Source organism: Anoplopoma fimbria, chromosome 10 (genome assembly GCF_027596085.1).
Source record: "Anoplopoma fimbria isolate UVic2021 breed Golden Eagle Sablefish chromosome 10, Afim_UVic_2022, whole genome shotgun sequence".
Lineage (NCBI taxonomy): Eukaryota > Metazoa > Chordata > Actinopteri > Perciformes > Anoplopomatidae > Anoplopoma > Anoplopoma fimbria.
The window spans coordinates 5005201-5024138 of NC_072458.1; the positions used below are offsets into that span (position 1 = coordinate 5005201).

Here is an 18938-nt window from a genome sequence, read left to right on the forward strand (position 1 = left end):
GATTTTACATACAAAACACAACACATTTATAAAATACAAAAAGACAAAAGGTATCCAGCTGTATATGAAGTAGCTGTAACATTAAAATGCTACTTATGTTAAATAATAATACAAACCTAATGTTATGTTATGTTTTATGTTTTGTACTCACTGATAAATAAATCTTACAATTGTGTATATATTTTATATAGTGTGTCTTTTACTTATGTATAATTGTTTGTTGCTAATTGTTTATTTGGACGCCCATTAGATGTAACCAGGCTAACAGCTTCTCAGCTATTCTGTCCTAAATATAACCTCTCTCTCTCTCTCTCTCTCTCTCTCTGAATTGTCCCACGAAAACAAGAGCAAGGGTCTTACACCGATTGACTGAAACGAGTGGCCATCTACGGGAAGTTTGTGGTTATGTAACCTGCATAGACATCACAGATCTACGGCGGCCTGTAAGCCATTCGGAAATACATGTTTGGTATGGTCGTAAAAATGCAGAGCGCTCATTGGCTGAACCGAGCGCTAGGCCACGCCCCCCCAGCCGTCCATTACTCGTCCCACTTCCTCCCCTCGGCTTCAGTCGTGCTCCGCCCATCAACCCGTAGAGAAGACAACCGCTCCACGGGCCGCTTGCCTCCCTCATCCAAGGCATATGGCAAAAACCGCCCTCTTTCTTTCTTACATCGTTGGGCCCACTACTCTTTAAAAATTCCGCCGAAAAAGAGAAGACGATTTCCCGAGACGTTCTGGCCGTTATCTCACGTAAGTACAGCCGGACGGGGGTTGAGTCTCAACATGGCGGGCTGCTCGTTCTGCCTCCTCGCCTCACAGGACGCACCGAGTCATTGGAGCTACTGTTTTTGAGAATCGTGTTACATTTAGATGTAGTGATAAAACCAGCTAGGCGGTGGTAGCGGCTGGGTGGAGGTTGTGTGCCGGTGTGGACGTCAATGTGTGTTATTAACAACGCAGTGCTAACATGAGCTGCTTCCTCCGACGTGCTGTCTGCAGCCAGCTCAACGTGAGCAGCCGCGTCTCATCGCGATAAGGTTTCACATGTTAAATACAGCTGCACTTTTACCTACAAGTCAATATTAAAGACATATATGGTAAAGGGTTCCGTGTTTCTTTCCGTGACTGATTGCAAATAAATGTGTAATCTGTAAAGTTATGACACTATTTGTCTTATCAACACACACACACACACACACACACGCACTCCCGTGTTTTATTGATACTTTTATTACATGATGTGGACTAAAAGTGATATAATAAACAGTCAGCTGATGTGTTGGCTTAGTCAGGGATGTTATACTGGGTGTTATTGGGTTAAATACAGAAGCCACGTAACCCTACGCGAGAGTTGCTTCATGTATCGATTGTGGGAGATTATAACAACACACGTGGATCCTTAGATAATAGAGGTGAAGTTTGTAGGGATTAATCAAAATGACCGACATTGCATTGTGATTTGGCTTGTTATAAACACATGGTACATTGTTTTTGCTATGTATTCATATGTATGCATGCTGTGTGTGTGTCCCTCAGGGCTCCCCTGTCTCTGCACAGGTGTATGAGCGCTTCCCAGAGGGCCTAGGGGCGGCTCTCTACCGGGAGCACTTTGACTTCAACGCTGAGCCACCTTGGGATCCTAGCTGATAGTGGGACAAGTCCATCTCCTGACTTGTCCATGTGAGTGACTCACTGTCTCTTTTACACAACAAACATGCAGGTTGGCTTACATATACATACACCTGTAACAAAGTCCAGGAGTGTTGTGTTAGACATGCAAACCGCAGTGTGAGTAATTGGGGTTGTGTTTTTGAGAAAGTCAATAGATTTAGGTAAAAGCAAAAAAAAAAAACCAAAGTGTGTGTATTTGACAAATGTATTAATTGTACAATAAAAAAATGCAGATAATAGAATATTTGTGTCCAAAAGTGCTACAGACTGTATAGCGAGCGTAGCTGTTGGTTTTAAACCTGGAAATGCATCCAGGTAGAATTGTATCAGCCCTATGAATGCGTGTGTATTTTATTTGCCTGGTTAACTGCTGTAAAAAAGGGTATTGTGGTGATATTAATTCATGTTTTTTTTTTCCCCTCCCTCTCCTTTTCCAGTTTGTTGCATACCGGCAGGACCCAATTGGCTCAGTCGTGACCCCTTGACTTGCTTAACTGTTCTTTATGATTATCGGCTTTGCGGAATACGGTTGAGATGAAAGGACTTGCTGACAAACCCAGCTACATCATTGAACTCCTGGAGGGAGGAGTGACCCTTGAAGATGTCATTGACGGACACATTTGCGAGCAGGCTCTGGTCAGTTCATCCTGCATGCCTTTTAAATGGCTTCAGGTTGCAATGAAATCATTTTTCAAAATGCTTTGAATAGCTTTAATGACACTGTCATAAGCACTGAGATTGTTTTTGTCTCTTTTGATCGGTGTGGTTTGTTTAGTGGTTGCTATTTGTACTCAGTGCAGCCTTCACGTCTTTATGTTCCCAGGTGGAGAAGAGTGCGTTTGTGGTGGGAGACCTCGGTGCCCTGATGCGGCAGCATGTCTGCTGGCAGAGTGCAGTGCCACGGCTACAGCCCTACTACCCAGTCAAGTGCAACAGCAGCCCTGCAGTCATCGAGGTGCTAGCCTCCTTGGGCCTAGGCTTCATTTGTGCAAACAAGGTAAGCTTTTAACTTAAAGAATCTAACTCGGGTTGCTTTATTTATTTTTTCAAACTGCACAGTGCATCATCCTCTTATTCAAGCACTTGACATTTTGGGGAAATAACATTACCAGCACTGAATTAATTACTATTCAGTGGATGACTATTACCCTTTTAACCTAAGCAACACACTTAGTACCCTTTTGATTGTTTTGACGGAGCTTTTAGACTTTGTTGCCTTCATTTCTCTAACATGTTTCCTGCAGACTGAAGTAAGCCTGGTGCTGGAGCACGGCGTGCCACCAGAAAACATAATTTTGTCAGGCGTTTGCAAGCAGCTGGCACACATCAAGCACGCAGCCAAGAACAACATCCAACATCTTGTGTGTGAAAATGAGGCAGAGTTGTCCAAGATTTCACGCCTGCACCCTAGTGCGAAGTAAGCAAACCTTTTTCCTTGGCTACTTTTTAATCCTTGTGCAATTCTGCAAAACTGTAGACTGTGTCAATCTAATGTTTATCGAAGCATTATGTTGACACAGGCTAAAAATTAGCATACGATTGGGGAAACTCATTGTTGGTGTCAAAAACATACTTACTTTGCCTAGATGGATGTTTCATTCTTGTTTTGATCTCTGGCTGATGTTACATTTTGTTGTATCTTGTAGATTGCTGCTGCAGTTGACCACCGAGGCCCACGCAGCTGAGACCAGCATGGCCTTCGGCTTTTCTCTGAAGAGCTGCCGGCACCTGCTGGAAGCAGCCAAGGAGCTTGGAGTCGAGGTGGTAGGGGTGACCTTCCACATCCCCAGCTCCTGCCAAGACCTGCAACAGGCCTACACCCATGCACTATCAGATGCCCGCTGTGTGTTTGACATGGGGGTCAGTACTTTCTGGAAAATATATAAACATAAAATGATTAGTTCCGAGTAATTTAGAAGATATGTGACAACTCAAGACTTTCTGATCCCTAAAAGCTTTTTGCATTAAGGATAACAACTGATTGTTTGCTGTCTCTGTTCAGGCTGATCTGGGCTTTAACATGAACATCCTGGACATTGGTGGTGGATTTACTGGCTCAGAGTTTCAGCTCAAACAAGTAAGTGGTAAACAACTTTTATATTTTTGGGGATGCATCAATCAGACTGTCATATGCCAATGTACATTTTCTACAAAGACAAGGTCCAAAATACACAACATAACTGATGAACACACAAGTGAAAATATAACACTTAGATAGATATACACCATTTCAAGCTACTTTATTCTCTGTGGCCATCAACATATTATTGAAGACATGACTAGTTTACTCAAATTCATTTTCATTAATCTAGCTAGTCAGCCGTTAAACACAGCAGTGATGTTAGATGCCAGTCTTAGTTCAAGTTTTGATGCGCTGTTCTATTTAAGATCTCACCAGTTGCCTCTCTTAACAGCGTGCATCAAGTAATGGATTTCAGCTTTGGAATCATTTAATAGCTGAAGTTCTTGCACATGTTTTGTTTTTATTTGGAAACCCCCTCTGAATGCATATTTGTGTGTGCAGGTTGAGTCTGCAGTCAGACCGCTGCTGGAAGCTTACTTCCCCCCACTGTCCGGTGTGCAAGTGTTGGCCCAGCCAGGCAGCTTCTATGTGGCTTCGGCTTTCAGCCTGGCTGTCAATGTGATCGGCAAAAAGGTGGTGAACCGTCACTGGGACAGCCTCACTCAAGGTGAGTGACTTAATACTCTGATGTTGTCTTTGTCCTGTGTATTTTAATTAGATCTGACTGTAATACGTAAAAATAAAATGTGCAGATATTTATCTCCGGATTTAGAAAAGACAAAATGGTTTTGTGTTCTAATTTTTGTTTTTTCAAGATTCATAATTCATAATCACAACAAACCCATCAGGAGTCAAGTCCTCTGTTGCTAGATGATACACCGTGTTTTGTATTTCTGACATCACTGTATTTACACAGGTGTGAACACTGAAGATACAGAGTTCCTGTACTACATGAATGAGGGTGTTTATGGTCCATTCAGCCGCAAGCTGCTGGGAAACTCCATCGCTGCCCCGTCAGTGCACAAGGTTAGTAGGCCTCCACCCAAGAGAGTCAGCCCCATTCAGGACTCAATGAAGAATCTGAATATTTAAGGAAGCTGGATCCAAATTGAATCATAGATATTGACCTATATAAAGACTTAATTGGTTCAGGAATTACACGACACAAAGCTCAGGTACTCAAACATGGTGTTCTCCAAAAGTGTGTCAAAAGGATTATTGGCAACCAACAAACGGCAGTTTGCTACCCAACTACTTCCTACCAGATTAGGACCGCCAAAACGGTCTTCTACGCTCTCTTTAATTCACAATCATGAAATAACTAAAAGTGACTCTGCATACAACAACATAAACTGGAGCTGTAGTTAAATAATGGTGTCTGTTAAATAAACTGACATAAGGACTTTTCTTCTGGTAAATCATGGCTGTTTTAATTAAGTTCATACACCTCAAACCCCTGATGCTAACAAACAGTTAATAATGTCTATCCAGTGTTAGGTTGCTTGCTAGCTAATAAGGGTGTTTGGGATATCAACAAAAATATATTTTATCCACCAAAGGGATACAGTTTGCAAATGATGATGCATCAGTTATTTTTATTGGTGATTTTACTGCCAATCATTTCTTAAGTTGCAAACTGTAATCATTTAATTATTGCATTCAACATATTTTGCATTTAACAGGCAGAGTATGATTCACCGTATGCAGTAGAGATGGCATTTACTGTGACAGAAGGTCTAAATAAGTAAAATTTCTGATTGTTTCCTCTCTCCAGCATGCGCTGTGTGCTGAGGAGGGAGTGTTTCCCAGCAGCCTGTGGGGCCCGTCACTGGACCAGCTGGACCAGGTGGTGGAGCGCTGCCTGCTGCCTGAGCTCAGTGTGGGAGACTGGCTTTGCTTCTCCAATATGGGAGTGTGTGGCCTGGAGGAGTTTAGCTGCCTCTCTAGCTCCCCCCAGCTGCCCGTCTACTACACTGTCTCCACTTGTGACTGGTGAGTACGGAGTGAGTTAGCCGGTGAAGGTTTACCACTAATACAAATGTTGTAAGAATATGATTGCATTTGCAAGGAACTCATTTTGATTCTTGGTGTTGCCCACAGGTACGAAATGCAGGGGGCTGGTGTGGCACTGGACAGTGCCATGAAGAATTTCTCCATGGTCCGGTACAGTGTGTAACTACCCTCTGGCCCTGTCCCGTATGATATCACACAGATCCCCCTTAGCCTCTGCTTTCACCATGTGAGAAGAGGGGTCAGTGAGCTATCTGGGACAAGGGGCTTAAAGTGGTCAACATTCCAGCCACCTTGGGGAAAAAAGCAGTGTCCTTTTATTTCTTCCAGGAATTTCACTTTTTTTACCTCTAGAAAAAACAATTGGTTGTTTGATACCTCAATTGTCTAAAATTTGATCTGGAAGATAATCTTCTCAGTCTCGCTCCTCGCTCTGATGGACTCTAAACAAATCTGTCAGCTGAAAGAACTCCAGCCCCAATGACAATATGCAACAAAATGGACGACTCTTTGGAGATGGGGACCCGCCCCACCCCCTCCCTCCCTCCCTCCCTCCCTCCAACATGTTTTGGGTGGTTTCTCTCCTAAATCAGATCCAGTTTACAAAATGTACAATTGATTAAAATCAAGTTCTCTATTGATTACCTGTTGACAGTCGTGTAAATCCTGTGTCTGTTCAACACCAGTACATTTTGTCTGTAGATGATTTTTGAAGTGTTCAAAAGTATCAATGCCTCTTGTGGATTCTGTACTTCAGAGCCCTCACTTTGCATTGTTTAAATGAAATTATGACAATGACATAACCTATTTCTTTAATGCAGCTCACCTCAATGCATTTTTATTTATTGGATTCAGATAATACTGGGGCAAATGTAAAGCTCCATTTGTGAGTGTGATTTGCCCAGGTATTATACTGTGGACCATCTAACAGTGTTTTCCAGATAAGATATTTATGTGTTTTTTAACGCTACATGGATTAAGTGTGCTGTGATTGCCATTTGTGACCTCAGTGGTTTCCCTTTACTCGAAAGGCATGAAGGAATTGCTGTGGGAGATTCTCTCTAGGCTGAGCTATAGCTTGAATACAGAGAAGCTGCATACACCCTAATGCACTCCTTGCCTCTAATAGAGACAGGTTAATCTGGTTTAAATGCACACAATCTTTTGTAGGTTAAATAAGTACTGTGACATTTAACACCGCAGCTCTGATTTTTCAGATCTTCATATTAGTATCTCGTCATGGGATCGGTCCTTGTTTTATACAGGATCTGAAAAATCAGCAACGGATACATTTCTCAAACATAAACGATCTGTATGTGGAAGATGTGGATTTATTTGTCTACATCTCTCACATGAAAGGCATTCTAGCTGTACACAGACCTCTCTGAGGCAGTGCAAATGACAAATAGACTTTTCCTCATGCCTCTCTGAAGTTATGAGGCACACAATGCATAGTCTCTTTTTACAGCTAAATGTCTCATGTCTGATAAAAATTAAAGGTGTTGTTACTGAACTGCAGTTTTTAAAGAATCCTGCCCTTGTGTGTTATAAATGACTAATGTATTAATTACTTGCTTGTCTAAGGCACTAATGGACCATAGCCTGTTTTTGACTGTAAATTGTGCTTGTTAAAGTAATGAAAGTGATTAATTTAATACATTTCTGACTGAAATCACTTATCCTGTGTATGTGTGATCTTTGGTGCAGCGAACAGTTGTAGATTCCTACACATAAAATCTTGACCGTTAACTGGCAAACATCATTTATCATTTGTTTCTGATCTGGTGTGTATTCTTATAGTACAGTAGTAGAATGTCATGGAAACAACTTGATCTTAAATTAATGCTGCTTAGGCTCAGTATTTTGCAGCAGAGAATAAAATCTCCCTTATGGCCACTTCATCCTGATGGTACCATTCTAGAGTATGTTAATGTGTTTGGATGACCGTATCAATTGTCCCAAAGAGAAATGAATCAGTTTAGATGTATATTACAACATAGCGGTAAACGGTATGATCTTCAGCCAGAAAACAGGATTCAATCTGTAAAATCTGCTGCTGCATTCAGTTCAGCATTTACAATATGTCTTATCTGCCCTCTTGATACTGTACATTACAGTATCTGTTTTTATAAGGTCCTGAAGCCTGTTTCAAACTAACCAGCCATCTTTAATAAGTAAAGAAAGTTGGAGGTGGAACTCCAGCTCAGGTTGCTAGGATGACCTCCTTGCTCGAGAGGATAAGGGAAACTTTGGTGACCTGACCTGTCTGTCCCTGAACAACACACAGCTCTCCCCTGCTTGTGGAGCTCCCAATAGGACCCATGCTTGAGTGTTCATAAAGCATGGTGGAGTGCTGATTTTTAAATAAGACCAATGCCATTTATAGAGTAGGTAGCTTTAGTTGTTGCTCACTCTGAACTTCGACATCATTAAAATACCAAGGGCAGATCGATGTGCAAAACATTGATTTCCTCTGCTTCAGAATGAATTACGGCCACAGAAACACTTCCTTGGTGTTGTATGTGAGCGGGTCCCATCTCAAACAATGCTCTAAGAGGAGCCATTATAGCTCTAATTAAGTGTCTCATGTGAGTGTTGATTTGTGTTAAGTAGAGGAGATGACATTTAAATTACATTAGAAATAAGATTAATAGATGAGTGAAGAATTTGCATAATTTCACTGATATACAATTCACTGTATATCACCCTGGTCAAAAAGTGCTGAGTAGAGCATAAGAAAGAAGGAATGGTGTTGGTGCATTTGATTGTGGTGGCGCTGATGATTATCAAATAGCAGACAACCCACATTCTGTCAAGAACAAAGCACACACAACGCTTCACCGCAGAGCATCATAAAAACAAATATACTTTACAATTACAAGGTCACATCACAGACAGTGTAGATTTTAAATTTCTTGATTCACAGCCTTTTCACTATGACTGAGCAACGTCAATGAACTCCAAGTGGTCAATTCTGATAGGTGACGTCACCTGATTTGACAAGAAGGAATCTGACAGAATAAAAAAAACTCTTTTCCCTTTCTTCTCTACCTTGGGTCTAGACATGATGCCATCTAACTCCCTTGTCCTTCTGCAGTCTCACCTTTGGGAAATTCTGCAGTGCTATCAGCTTGAAATGCTGTTTAAATTTAAGCTGCAGCACAGCCATTATGAATGTTGACACTTGACTATCTCATGTTGTTCTTCTGTTTGCACAGAAAATTAAATCATCCTGGTTTGCATTGCCTGACCAGAGAGCACAATGGTAGATTTAATCTTGTTGGTCAAAATGTAGATGAAGTTGTTACATCAGCTTAACACCAAACTGGTTCATGACACAGAACTTCCAAAAACATTTCAAGAGGTCAAACTTAGATTTGACAGATGAGGGGAATTGTAATGGAAATTACAGTATATTGATGTGAATAAACACTGCATTAACATCTACACTTATGATACTTTCAAATAGCTATTAAAATAATTCAGTACTCAAAAATTGTACAGAAGATTGGTAACGCAAGAAATTGTAGGTTACGAGTCCACCACAAAGAAGTTTTAGACTGGTGTAACATCACAAAGTTGCTTAGATGAATTGTCGATTTGTCTCCAAGCAAACTGACCTTTCTTCGCAAAGGTTTATTGGTAGGCTGTAACTCAGACAGGTAGCTTGGGTTTTGCTCAATTTGTGCAAGACGTTTAGAAATTGGTAAGTAGTAAGGTTGAATATAAGAACTTTAATCTAAATAACTATTTTTCCAAGTATCGACATAAGATAAGATAAGATAAGATAATCCTTTATTAGTCCCGCAGCGGGGAAATTTGCAGGCTTACAGCAGCGTAGAGTAAAGTGCACACAAGAGACATAGTAGAAGAAAGACAAGATAAAAAAAAAAAGTATTATAAATAAGCAATAAGAAACAGTAGAAAAACAACAATAACTGAAATATTATATTTACAGACAGAAAAAACTATTTTAACTATTATTGCACAGTGTAATGTATTGCACAGGTTTTTATTGTCATGTGTCATGTGGTCTGCTGGGAGCAGAGCTGGTTGTGCAGCCTGACAGCAGCAGGAAGGAAGGACCTGCGGTACCTCTCCTTCACACACCGGGGGTGAAGCAGCCGGTGGCTGAAGGAGCTGCACAGAGCTGCCAGGGTGTCCTGCATGGGGTGGGAGGTGTTGTTCATCAGGGATGACAGCTTGGCCATCACCCTCCTGTCTCCCACCACCTCCACCGTATCCAGTGGACACCCCAGCACACTGCTGGCCTTCCTGACAAGCTTGTTCAGTCTCTTCTTGTCGGCTGCTGAGATGCTGCTGCTCCAGCAGACCACTGCATAAAAAATGGCTGATGCCACCACAGAGTTGAAAAAGGTCCTCAGGAGTGCTCCCTGCACTCCAAAGGACCTCAGTCTCCTCAGCAGATACAGTCTGCTCTGACCCTTTTTATAAAGTGCATTTGTATGATTAGTCCAGTCCAGTTTATTGTTCAAGTGAACACCCAGGTACTTGTAAGATTTCACAATCTCCTGTCCCTGGATGTTCACTGATTCCGGAGGACAGTGTTTACCCCGGCGGAAGTCCACCACCAGCTCTTTGGTTTTACCAGAGTTGATCTGGAGGCGGTTCCGCCAGCACCATCCTATGAAGTCCTGGTTGAGTTCTCTGTATTCCCTCTCATCGCCGGCGGAGATGAGGCCGACGATTGCAGAGTCGTCAGAGAACTTTTGCAGGTGGCAGGTAGCATTACATTACATTACAGTCATTTTAGCAGACGCTTTTATCCAAAGCGACTTACAGTCAGTAGTATATTACATATCATTCACCCATTCACACACTGATGACAGGCTACCATGCAAGGTGCCACCATCAGACTCTAACTAACATTCATGCAACATCCAGTCCACACCGACGGCAAGCCTTCGGGAGCAACTTGGGGTTAAGTGTCTTGCCCAAGGACACATCGACTGCCGAAGCCGGGTATCGAACCACTGACCCTCTGATTGGAGAACTACCTTGCTCTCCACTACGCCACAGCCGCCCAGAGTTGTATGTGAAGTCTGATGTGTATATGGAGAAGAGGAATGGAGCCAGAACGGTTCCTTGTGGGGCCCCTGTGCTGCAGGACACCCGATCTGACTCACACTCCCTTATCCTCACATACTGTGGACGGTTGGTGAGGTAGTCCAGGATCCACGCAGTGAGGTGGTGGTCCACCCCGGTCTGCTCCAGCTTGTCCCTCAGAAGCAAAGGCTGGATGGTGTTGAAGGCACTGGAGAAGTCGAAGAACATGACTCTCACAGTGCTTCCAGCTTTTTCCAGGTGAGAAAGGCATCTTTGTAGTAGGTAGATGACAGCGTCATCCACCCCGATGCCAGATTGGTAGGCGAGTTGAAGAGGGTCCAAAGATGAGATCACCAGGGGGCGGAGGTGCACAAGGACCAGCCGCTCCAGGGTCTTCATCAGGTGGGATGTTAATGCCACCGGCCTGAAGCTGCTGAAGTCCTTGGCCCCCGGGGTCTTTGGGACTGGTACCACGCAGGACGTCTTCCATAGCTGTGGTACCCTCCCCAGACATTTCCACGTATCACTAAGCATAAAAATGTTAAATTAAGTTTCGCTATTGGCATATATAACTATGCGATGGTAGCTAGCGATTAAGATTTTATTGTAATTCTTTAAAACATTAGAAAGTCCTAAAACTTTATGCTATGTGAGCGAAAATACATCTTAACTATCAATTTCCATAACACCTCTAGCAAAATGGTGCTCCAATTTAATTGGCTAGAAATAGTAGCATGATGTGACGTCATATGACAAGGATCCACCCATTTAGCTCATTTTCTCGACAGCTCATTGGTTAGCCTTGGATCTGTACCACGTGACTACCAGCAGGAGTCGCATTAGCCACGCCCCCGGCCTAGCTATCTGCTGTAGAATAGAAAAGTCCAAATAAAAAGTCAAGTAATACAAGAAATTCAGAAACATAAATATGAAATGCATCACCTGGACACTCTGGAACGACGTCTCAAAGACTTGGTGAAAGAATAAAATGTTATTCTGTTTTTGTGCTGACAAGCCTTCCCATTGGTCAGTTTGTGCTGTATGCAAATCTGGACAGCTACGTCAGATCCTGAACTTGAGCGCCATTTTTTTCCTCAATAGGGGAAGAAAGGGACACAGCACAAAAGGAGCCTAACGCAGAAGGGGCTTCGCATACATCATCGTTCACGTTTGATTACATTCTTCATCTGTGTGTTGACAGAGGATGCTGCTCGGATGAGTCGCTGTGTGCAGCGCTGGTGGTAGCAGACGCAGCTCACCGACACACACACACACACACACACACACACACACACACACACACACACACACACACACACACAGTTGAGGGCCGGTGGAAAGCCCTGGCGGAGGTGGCACAGCGACAACTAACGTCAATCTGCACCGACATTTGGACGAGGTAAATATGTGAGAGGAGGCTGTGGGCTTCATCCAGTGGGAAGAGGCGGCGTCTCCGGCTCATCACTGCCAGCGTGCTGCCAGCAGGAGCTTTAATGACTCCAGTGAGGGAGGCTGCACTCAGCAGTGCTAGTTCAGAGATGCTCTAACCTTAAATCAAGACAGTTTTAACTCCCTAGCATTAGTTTTTATTAGTATTTCCCCTCAGAAATGCCCAGCAAGTGAATGTTTTATTCATGTAGAGACTGACTGTGTGGGAATACAAACAGCTGTTGCACAGTTGTGTTATTTGTAGAACCTCAATGTGTATGCTGATCAAATATCCATGATGCATTATGCAGTCATTTTTATTTTCAGTCTGTCATTTTTCTAGCAAAGTACCCTGGGATTATCTGTATGCAGTTATTATTTTACTACTTCATTCTAAATACAGTTTGTTCATCATTGAATATCTTATGCAAGTTTTCTAACGTTAGCAGTAAGACTCTGTAAGTTGACACACCATTTGTGTTTAATAACTGTATTATTCAACATAATTAGATGATAGGCTTGTTGACTTTTCTGCAGGCTTGTGTTTGCTGTTGCCATTCTTTCCAAGTATTTGCCATTTTTCTTCGCCTTCACCAAACAACTGTATTGGGGCTGCAGTTTAAAGTGGAAATTATTATTTCACTGAAATAGTTTTGACTTTCTAGGCCTTGACTGGGGGAATGTTGTGACTGTGAAATCAGTTGCAACATAGAATAATTAACATAGTACATAGAATAAAAGATTAAGTGACATTTCTGTGATATTTCTCATTTCTTTCGAATAGTTATTTTTTAAAGTTTCATGCTAAGATTAAAGCTTGTTTTCTTCTACAAGGCTTCAGAGGAATAATGTATCAGTATCCAGTTGGAAATATTGAGAAGATCCGAAAGGCACGCAAGGCGGTGAAAAACATCCTTGGTGAGATCGGCCTGGAAGACTGCCAGAACCTGTTGAAGGTATGTTTTAACAATTGAAGATACCTTGAAAGATTTGGGTCTGATCTAAAGCTAGTATATTAGTGTCCTTAACGCTTCAGATAAGGTTGTCTCAAATGTAATCTTAGTATATATTTATATTTGTGTTTTTTTAAATAATAGCTAATTTTGTTGTGATGATCAGCGTTTCTGTCCAAAAAGTTAAATCATAACAAGAATAGTATGCAATGCATTGGTCAAGAATTTCAGCCTACCACCCAATCTTATAATAATGGAGAAATGCATTTTGTGTTTTATATGTTAGTTACAAATAATACTCATTAAAGGTGAGAACATGTAAAATCAGATTGGAATTTAAACATGATGATCAGAAGGAAGGAGGGATTCAGAGGGCTTTTGGTCTTTGGTTGTTATGGCAACAAGTGAGGTTGGGCGATATGATGTCATGTCTAGTGTCTAGAGATTTTCTGTGGTATTGGGTCAATGTGGATAATCCATTAGTAGGAGTCAAATATTAAAATTCAAATCTTGAAGTAAGTCACACTCAATACACGTGTCAACTATTTACCAATAAGACTGCCTCCGTATTCTCACACGTCTTACACAGAGCTGAATGTATGACCTTTAAATAGACTTGTTTTACAATGTGGCTGCTGCTTTCATTTAAGTTGCAATAGATAATTATTTTTTTTTGCTTTAACTTATCATTGTGAAGTACCTGTTGATTGCACAATATAATAACTCTAAAATAGTGATAGCATCTGCACTTAGATCAGTTCCCTATAAACATTGGTTTCACTATGTGACTGTTTTAGCGTGCTAACTTTTGTATAACCTAAATAGATTTACAGCAGGTCACAGGCTGATAGCTAATTATCGTTAGCAGATAGCTGAGTAGTTAGCTAGATTGCTAATCCCGCCATGCTATAATGCTACACTGGTAACAGACAATGAGCCCAAAAGCAGGTTTGTGCTCAGCGCTGAATCTGACAGTCCCTTCGACTCATTCCCTACCGCTAGATGGACAAGCCATCTAATGCAAAATGTTTATAACAGAAACACCTTTTATCATAGTATTGAGATTGGGGTTTATATTTCCAAATGGGATTGTCTGTTTTACACTAAAAGATTGTTTTGTTTGTGTGTTGTTTACTGTGCAGGATCTCAATGAAAAGTCTGAGAAAAACGCTGCTGAAGACGAGGTCTTTCAGGAAACTGCTTGGGTTGATATCACAGATGGATACAATGTCAGACTACAGAAAAAGGTGAAAATTACATTTTGGATGATCATTTGCTAGTCTGAGAATTTGTTTAAAAATGTTACTAACCTGTTGGTAAACCCATACAGTCCTATTAAAGTAGTAGTGGTCATTTCATATTGCTTAAGGTGTGTAGCTTTGTATGAATGTTATGTATTTGGTACAAACTGTGCAGATTCTAACTCTGTTCATTCCTCTTTCTTTTCAGTGGCCTTATCGATCTCGAGCTCTGTGCTGTACCATGTGCAAGTACTCTTCACAAAACATCTACAACTTCAGGAGCCATGTCTCTCGTTGCCATGGATACGTGCAGTCATTCTGTGCGCTGGCACCCTGCTCTAAGTGCGTCTTCATCGGACACCCCAAGTTTGTCAAGAAGCACATGCTGTTCTTCCATGCCACCTACATACAACCGCAAAGGGAAGTGCCTCTACCCGCCCATCGCGGGAATGAGCGGTACCAGTGTCGGAGATGTGGATTTCCGGCCTCCTCTATCTTCACGATGAAGAAGCACATCATCCTCAAGCACCTGGACAGTTTGGCAGAACGGTACATCGGTTACAGATTTCTCCCTCAAGGGACTACATCTGTGAAGGTCTACTGCTGCAAGGTGTGCAAGGTGAACACTGGAAACCTAGACCAAATGTTGCATCACATGCTGGTTGAGCCGTCGCACTATTCAGTCAGCACACAAGTGCAGAGTCTGATTTATGAGAACAAGAACTTCACCATTAAGGCAACACCTAATGGGAATGGCGTATATGTGACATTCCCAAGCATTGCTCCTAAACCGCAGCAACCTCAAATGTTCAACAGTAAGTCCTTGGTTTTACCAAGTAATGGCCAACCTGCTGGGACTGTGGTGGCCTTACAGCATTTAGGAAGAACAAACAGTACTACTCTGTTCTGTACCCCCGGAACCAACCAGGCTTTTTTGCCCCCTCAAGCGTCAGCGCTAGTGCAGCTAGCTAGCGCTGAAGCTAAAGGTTTGCTCCAGCCTGGTGCCACGATAGCCCTACGAGGTGCTTTGCCTCAAGGCCCGGGATCTATGGTCCAACTTCCCACAGTGTCAAACGTGTCTCTGAAACAGGCACCTATGGCTCTAGCTCCTGCTCTGCCACAACATACTCCAAAACCGCAGCAGATCCTTCTCCCATCAGGACTGCGGGCCAACATGGCAGCTGGAGCTATAGCGAAGCCTGCTGTGGAGACACAAAATGCACCAACGAACCAAGTCACCCTACAAGGTACCATGCTGACCTCGCAGTCCCTGCTGAGTCACTTGATCCCAACTGGCAACAAGATGAATGGCATGCCCACATACACATTTGCTCCACTGCAAGTAGCAATGCCTGCCTCTCAGAGCACAAGTACCCCTCTCAAGACTGTTGAACAAACAAGGAACATCACACCACAGACTAAGAAATGGATTACTTGTCCCCTCTGTAATGAACTTTTCCCTTCTAATGTCTTCGACGTGCATACAGAGGTCGCCCACCAGCAAAAATCCAACACGTCCAACTCGGAAAATCTGGCGGCACGAGCAGCATTCTTGAAAAAGATGCCAGACAAAACGGTCAAATGTCTCACGTGCAAAATTCTTCTATCAGAAAAAAGCGTCTTCCAACACCTTCTGCATGGCCTGAATTGTTTGTACTGCTCAGCTTTGTTCTTTTCAATCAAACAGCTTGTTGAGCACGTAAAACAGCACAATCCCACAAGCAAGACATACTGTGACTTTCTGAGGCAGAAGTACAGGGTCTACTCTAAAGGTATAGGAGGGATCCTGTTCCCTTACTTTGACGTCCACACCACCGCACCAAAAGAGGTCTTAGGAGACACTGAGGTCAATCTGGCTCTGGTCACAAGTTCACTCGACCTGATCTTCTTTAAGTTGCAGCCCAGCAGCCAGCCGGACATCTGCACGGCGACGGCGAAAATCAACAGCGCGTACTGCCCCTTCTGTGACGAAAAGTTTCAGAATGAAACCAAACACCTCCAGCACCTGAAGCAAAAACACTTAGTAGCACCCACCATTCATGCTATTCTCAAGACGGAGGCTTTCAAGTGCATATACTGCAACGGTGTGTACACGGGCAAGGTCACCCAGCAGGCGGTGATGCTCCACATTCAGCGATGCCGGTGTTCACCAAAACAACCGCCACCCAAAACTCCAGCAGTACCGCCACCACCACAACCACAACCACCACCACCACAGCAGCCAAAACCCGCTCAGCAGCTCAGTCAGCAACTCTACTTTTTCCAAATGCCGCAAGGACTGGCTATGAAACCAACGTTAGCTCCGGCTCGGTTGATTCAAGCTGCTCCCACGGCGGCGCGTCCAGAGACAGACGCAGAGCAGCTGTCGAAGAAGAGGCTGGAGGCTGCGTGGAGGGAGGTCCTAGAGACCAACAAACGAGAGCGGGAACAGAAGGCGGCCATGCGCAAGAAGCGAGAGCAGGATAAGCTGTTGCCGCCGCCGCCGCCGCCACCGCCACCGCCGGAGCCCTTGATTCAGATCGACCCCACAGTGAAGCTGGTGCTGGAGCCCAGCGCGGTCGAGCGTCGCAGCAGCGAGGAGCGAAGGGACTTCATAACCAAATACTTCAACCTGAACCCCTACGCGACCAAGACCGAGAACGACGAGCTGTGTAAGAGGCTGTCCCTCACGAAGGCAGAGTTGGCGGCCCACTTCAGCAAGAAGCGCAGCAAGTGCATGAAAAGCCTCAAGAGGAACACGACTGCCATATTCCTCGGCTTTAACATGACAGAACTGAGCAAAGTCAAGCACAACCTCATAATGCCCGAACAGCAGCCCGCCGATACCACAGAGCAGATGGAAAACAGTGAGGATGGACCAGAGCCGATGGATGAAAGTGGAAATGAGAAAGTTAGTGATGGGGAACCGGTGCAGCAGATGGAATAAGGTCGAGAAATGTGTGAAAATGTCCCTAATTAAATAACAGAAAACAACCCAGATACTTAAATGACAGCCTTTTGTGTTGGCGGTCACTAGAGAAGTTCATCATGCCGTGCTTACAATGCATCAACTAACATACAAGTCACCTGTAAGTGAGGGCATTCTCTTATTGTAGCCCACATTAATAGTGTTTGACTTCAGTATGTAGTCCGTGGTCCGCATCCTAATTTCCACATGAATGCAGAGAATATAATAATGAAGATACAGATGTATCGTCTGTGAGATATAAAGGTGTCCGACTGTCGAGCTGGAACGATATTTAGCTGGTTACAATCTGATATTCAACAATGGCTACTGACTTCAACTCAAGCACTGATTTGCTCCTGTTAGCTGCTTTTTTTGCACCCTTTATTTAAGTCCATTTGTAACTGTAATTCCTACATCACTGCTTGTCTGCTAATATCAGGATTTAAGTGCACACTTCAACATAGACTTGTTTTATAATTATAGTATTATTTTCTTTAATTATATGAATAGTTTTGTCTTACATATTTGGACCTATATGTGTGTCATGTTCTTTTTTTTTTTTATCGTTCAGATTGTTCTCATCACTCCCTCACTTCACATTTAAACAGATTAAGGGGAAAATGTTTCTCGCTCACCAACTCAACTGCAGAAGGTGAATGTTCATCTTGCAGTTATGAAGCCAAATTGTTAAGAATGTAAAAATATTTGCGTTGTCAGGTTGCTGCATTCTCAGTCAAGGAACTCTTGGTTATTATATATTTCTGACCATGTTGCTTGCATGAGCATTTGTTTTTGTTGTCGGATGAAATTATGATTTGTGCCATTGTGACATTTGCATAGACCTGAGGAAATTGAACGAGAGATTCAACAAAATATAAAACAAGTTATTGGGTGGACACCATATGTCTTTTGTTCTTCTGACGGCAGTTTTTTTTGTACCACACTCGTATTTTCTAGAAGTCCTAGAGGATCAAAAATGTTGGGAGAGGTGCAAATTATCATTCTGTCCAAGGCCACTGTGTTATAACAAATAAAGTGGTTTCCTTTTCCGTAAATGATTCATTAATTGTTATTTTTTGTTTAATAATAAAAACCTGTAATATTAAATCAAGCTGCGTTAAAACATCCCACAGTCATTTTCTTTGATATTTAACTGAATACCCTGAAAATCATTTGAAACATAAGACCAGTCTTTATTCCTTCATCAGAAGGAACAGAACATATGGGTTTAAGTCAGGAAAAAATGCTGACAATGGTGAAGTCTTAAGGGTGTTTCATCAGTGTTTAATATTTCCCTGAAATAAAATGATTTTCAGCCTGTCATACATTTTAGTCTTCTATTGTGATGGCTCTAAAATACAATATATCAATTGTTTTACAGCAGTTATAAATAAAAGACAAGACCTGTGTTATATGTTAGGCCCATCCAACATCTCATTATGACGTTCATGCACTACCAACCTCTGGCCACACGGTGGTGCCAATTCAACTTCATAACAGGGTTTCTCAGTTTAGACCTTAGAAATGTTTGACAAAAACTCAAATCAAAGTCCAGTTACTAGCTTTTTCCAGGGTCTGTGAACTAAGTCTCACAG

The 18938-nt window shown here is 42.6% G+C and overlaps 3 protein-coding genes across 3 annotated transcripts in view; 2 read left to right on the top strand and 1 right to left on the bottom strand.

Moving 5' to 3' along the window:
* The first annotated feature begins 581 nt into the window (after positions 1–581).
* azin1b (antizyme inhibitor 1b) lies at positions 582–7404 on the top strand. The gene is made up of 11 exons (XM_054606184.1): positions 582–753; positions 1540–1683; positions 2112–2310; positions 2498–2671; positions 2919–3091; positions 3321–3534; positions 3677–3751; positions 4199–4364; positions 4614–4723; positions 5472–5689; positions 5798–7404. Exons 3-11 carry the CDS (start codon positions 2209–2211, stop codon positions 5871–5873), a joined length of 1308 nt encoding a protein of 435 aa, XP_054462159.1. The 5' UTR covers positions 582–753; positions 1540–1683; positions 2112–2208; the 3' UTR covers positions 5874–7404.
* Positions 7405–11854: 4450 nt separating this feature from the next.
* On the top strand, positions 11855–18452 carry adnp2b (ADNP homeobox 2b). The gene is made up of 4 exons (XM_054606185.1): positions 11855–12173; positions 13037–13158; positions 14298–14402; positions 14605–18452. The coding sequence occupies exons 2-4, from the start codon at positions 13051–13053 to the stop codon at positions 17320–17322; spliced, it is 2931 nt and encodes a 976-aa protein (XP_054462160.1). The 5' UTR covers positions 11855–12173; positions 13037–13050; the 3' UTR covers positions 17323–18452.
* Positions 18453–18611: 159 nt separating this feature from the next.
* The window catches only part of ggcta (gamma-glutamylcyclotransferase a), a 2966-nt gene continuing 2639 nt past the window's right edge, over positions 18612–18938 (bottom strand). Inside the window, exon 4 of the mRNA XM_054606187.1 lies at positions 18612–18938. This exon is cut by the window's right edge and continues 386 nt beyond it. The gene's annotated coding sequence lies outside the window, so the exon portion shown is untranslated.

Excerpts from the sequence above, each read along its gene's own strand:
- azin1b (XM_054606184.1), top strand. The coding sequence starts at position 2,209 with ATGAAAGGACTTGCTGACAAACCCAGCTACATCATTGAACTCCTGGAG. Across the intron at positions 2,672-2,918 it reads GCTTCATTTGTGCAAACAAG|ACTGAAGTAAGCCTGGTGCT; the intron begins GTAAGCTTTTAA and ends TGTTTCCTGCAG. Across the intron at positions 5,690-5,797 it reads ACTGTCTCCACTTGTGACTG|GTACGAAATGCAGGGGGCTG; the intron begins GTGAGTACGGAG and ends TGTTGCCCACAG.
- adnp2b (XM_054606185.1), top strand. The coding sequence starts at position 13,051 with ATGTATCAGTATCCAGTTGGAAATATTGAGAAGATCCGAAAGGCACGC. Across the intron at positions 13,159-14,297 it reads ACTGCCAGAACCTGTTGAAG|GATCTCAATGAAAAGTCTGA; the intron begins GTATGTTTTAAC and ends TTTACTGTGCAG. Across the intron at positions 14,403-14,604 it reads ATGTCAGACTACAGAAAAAG|TGGCCTTATCGATCTCGAGC; the intron begins GTGAAAATTACA and ends CTTTCTTTTCAG.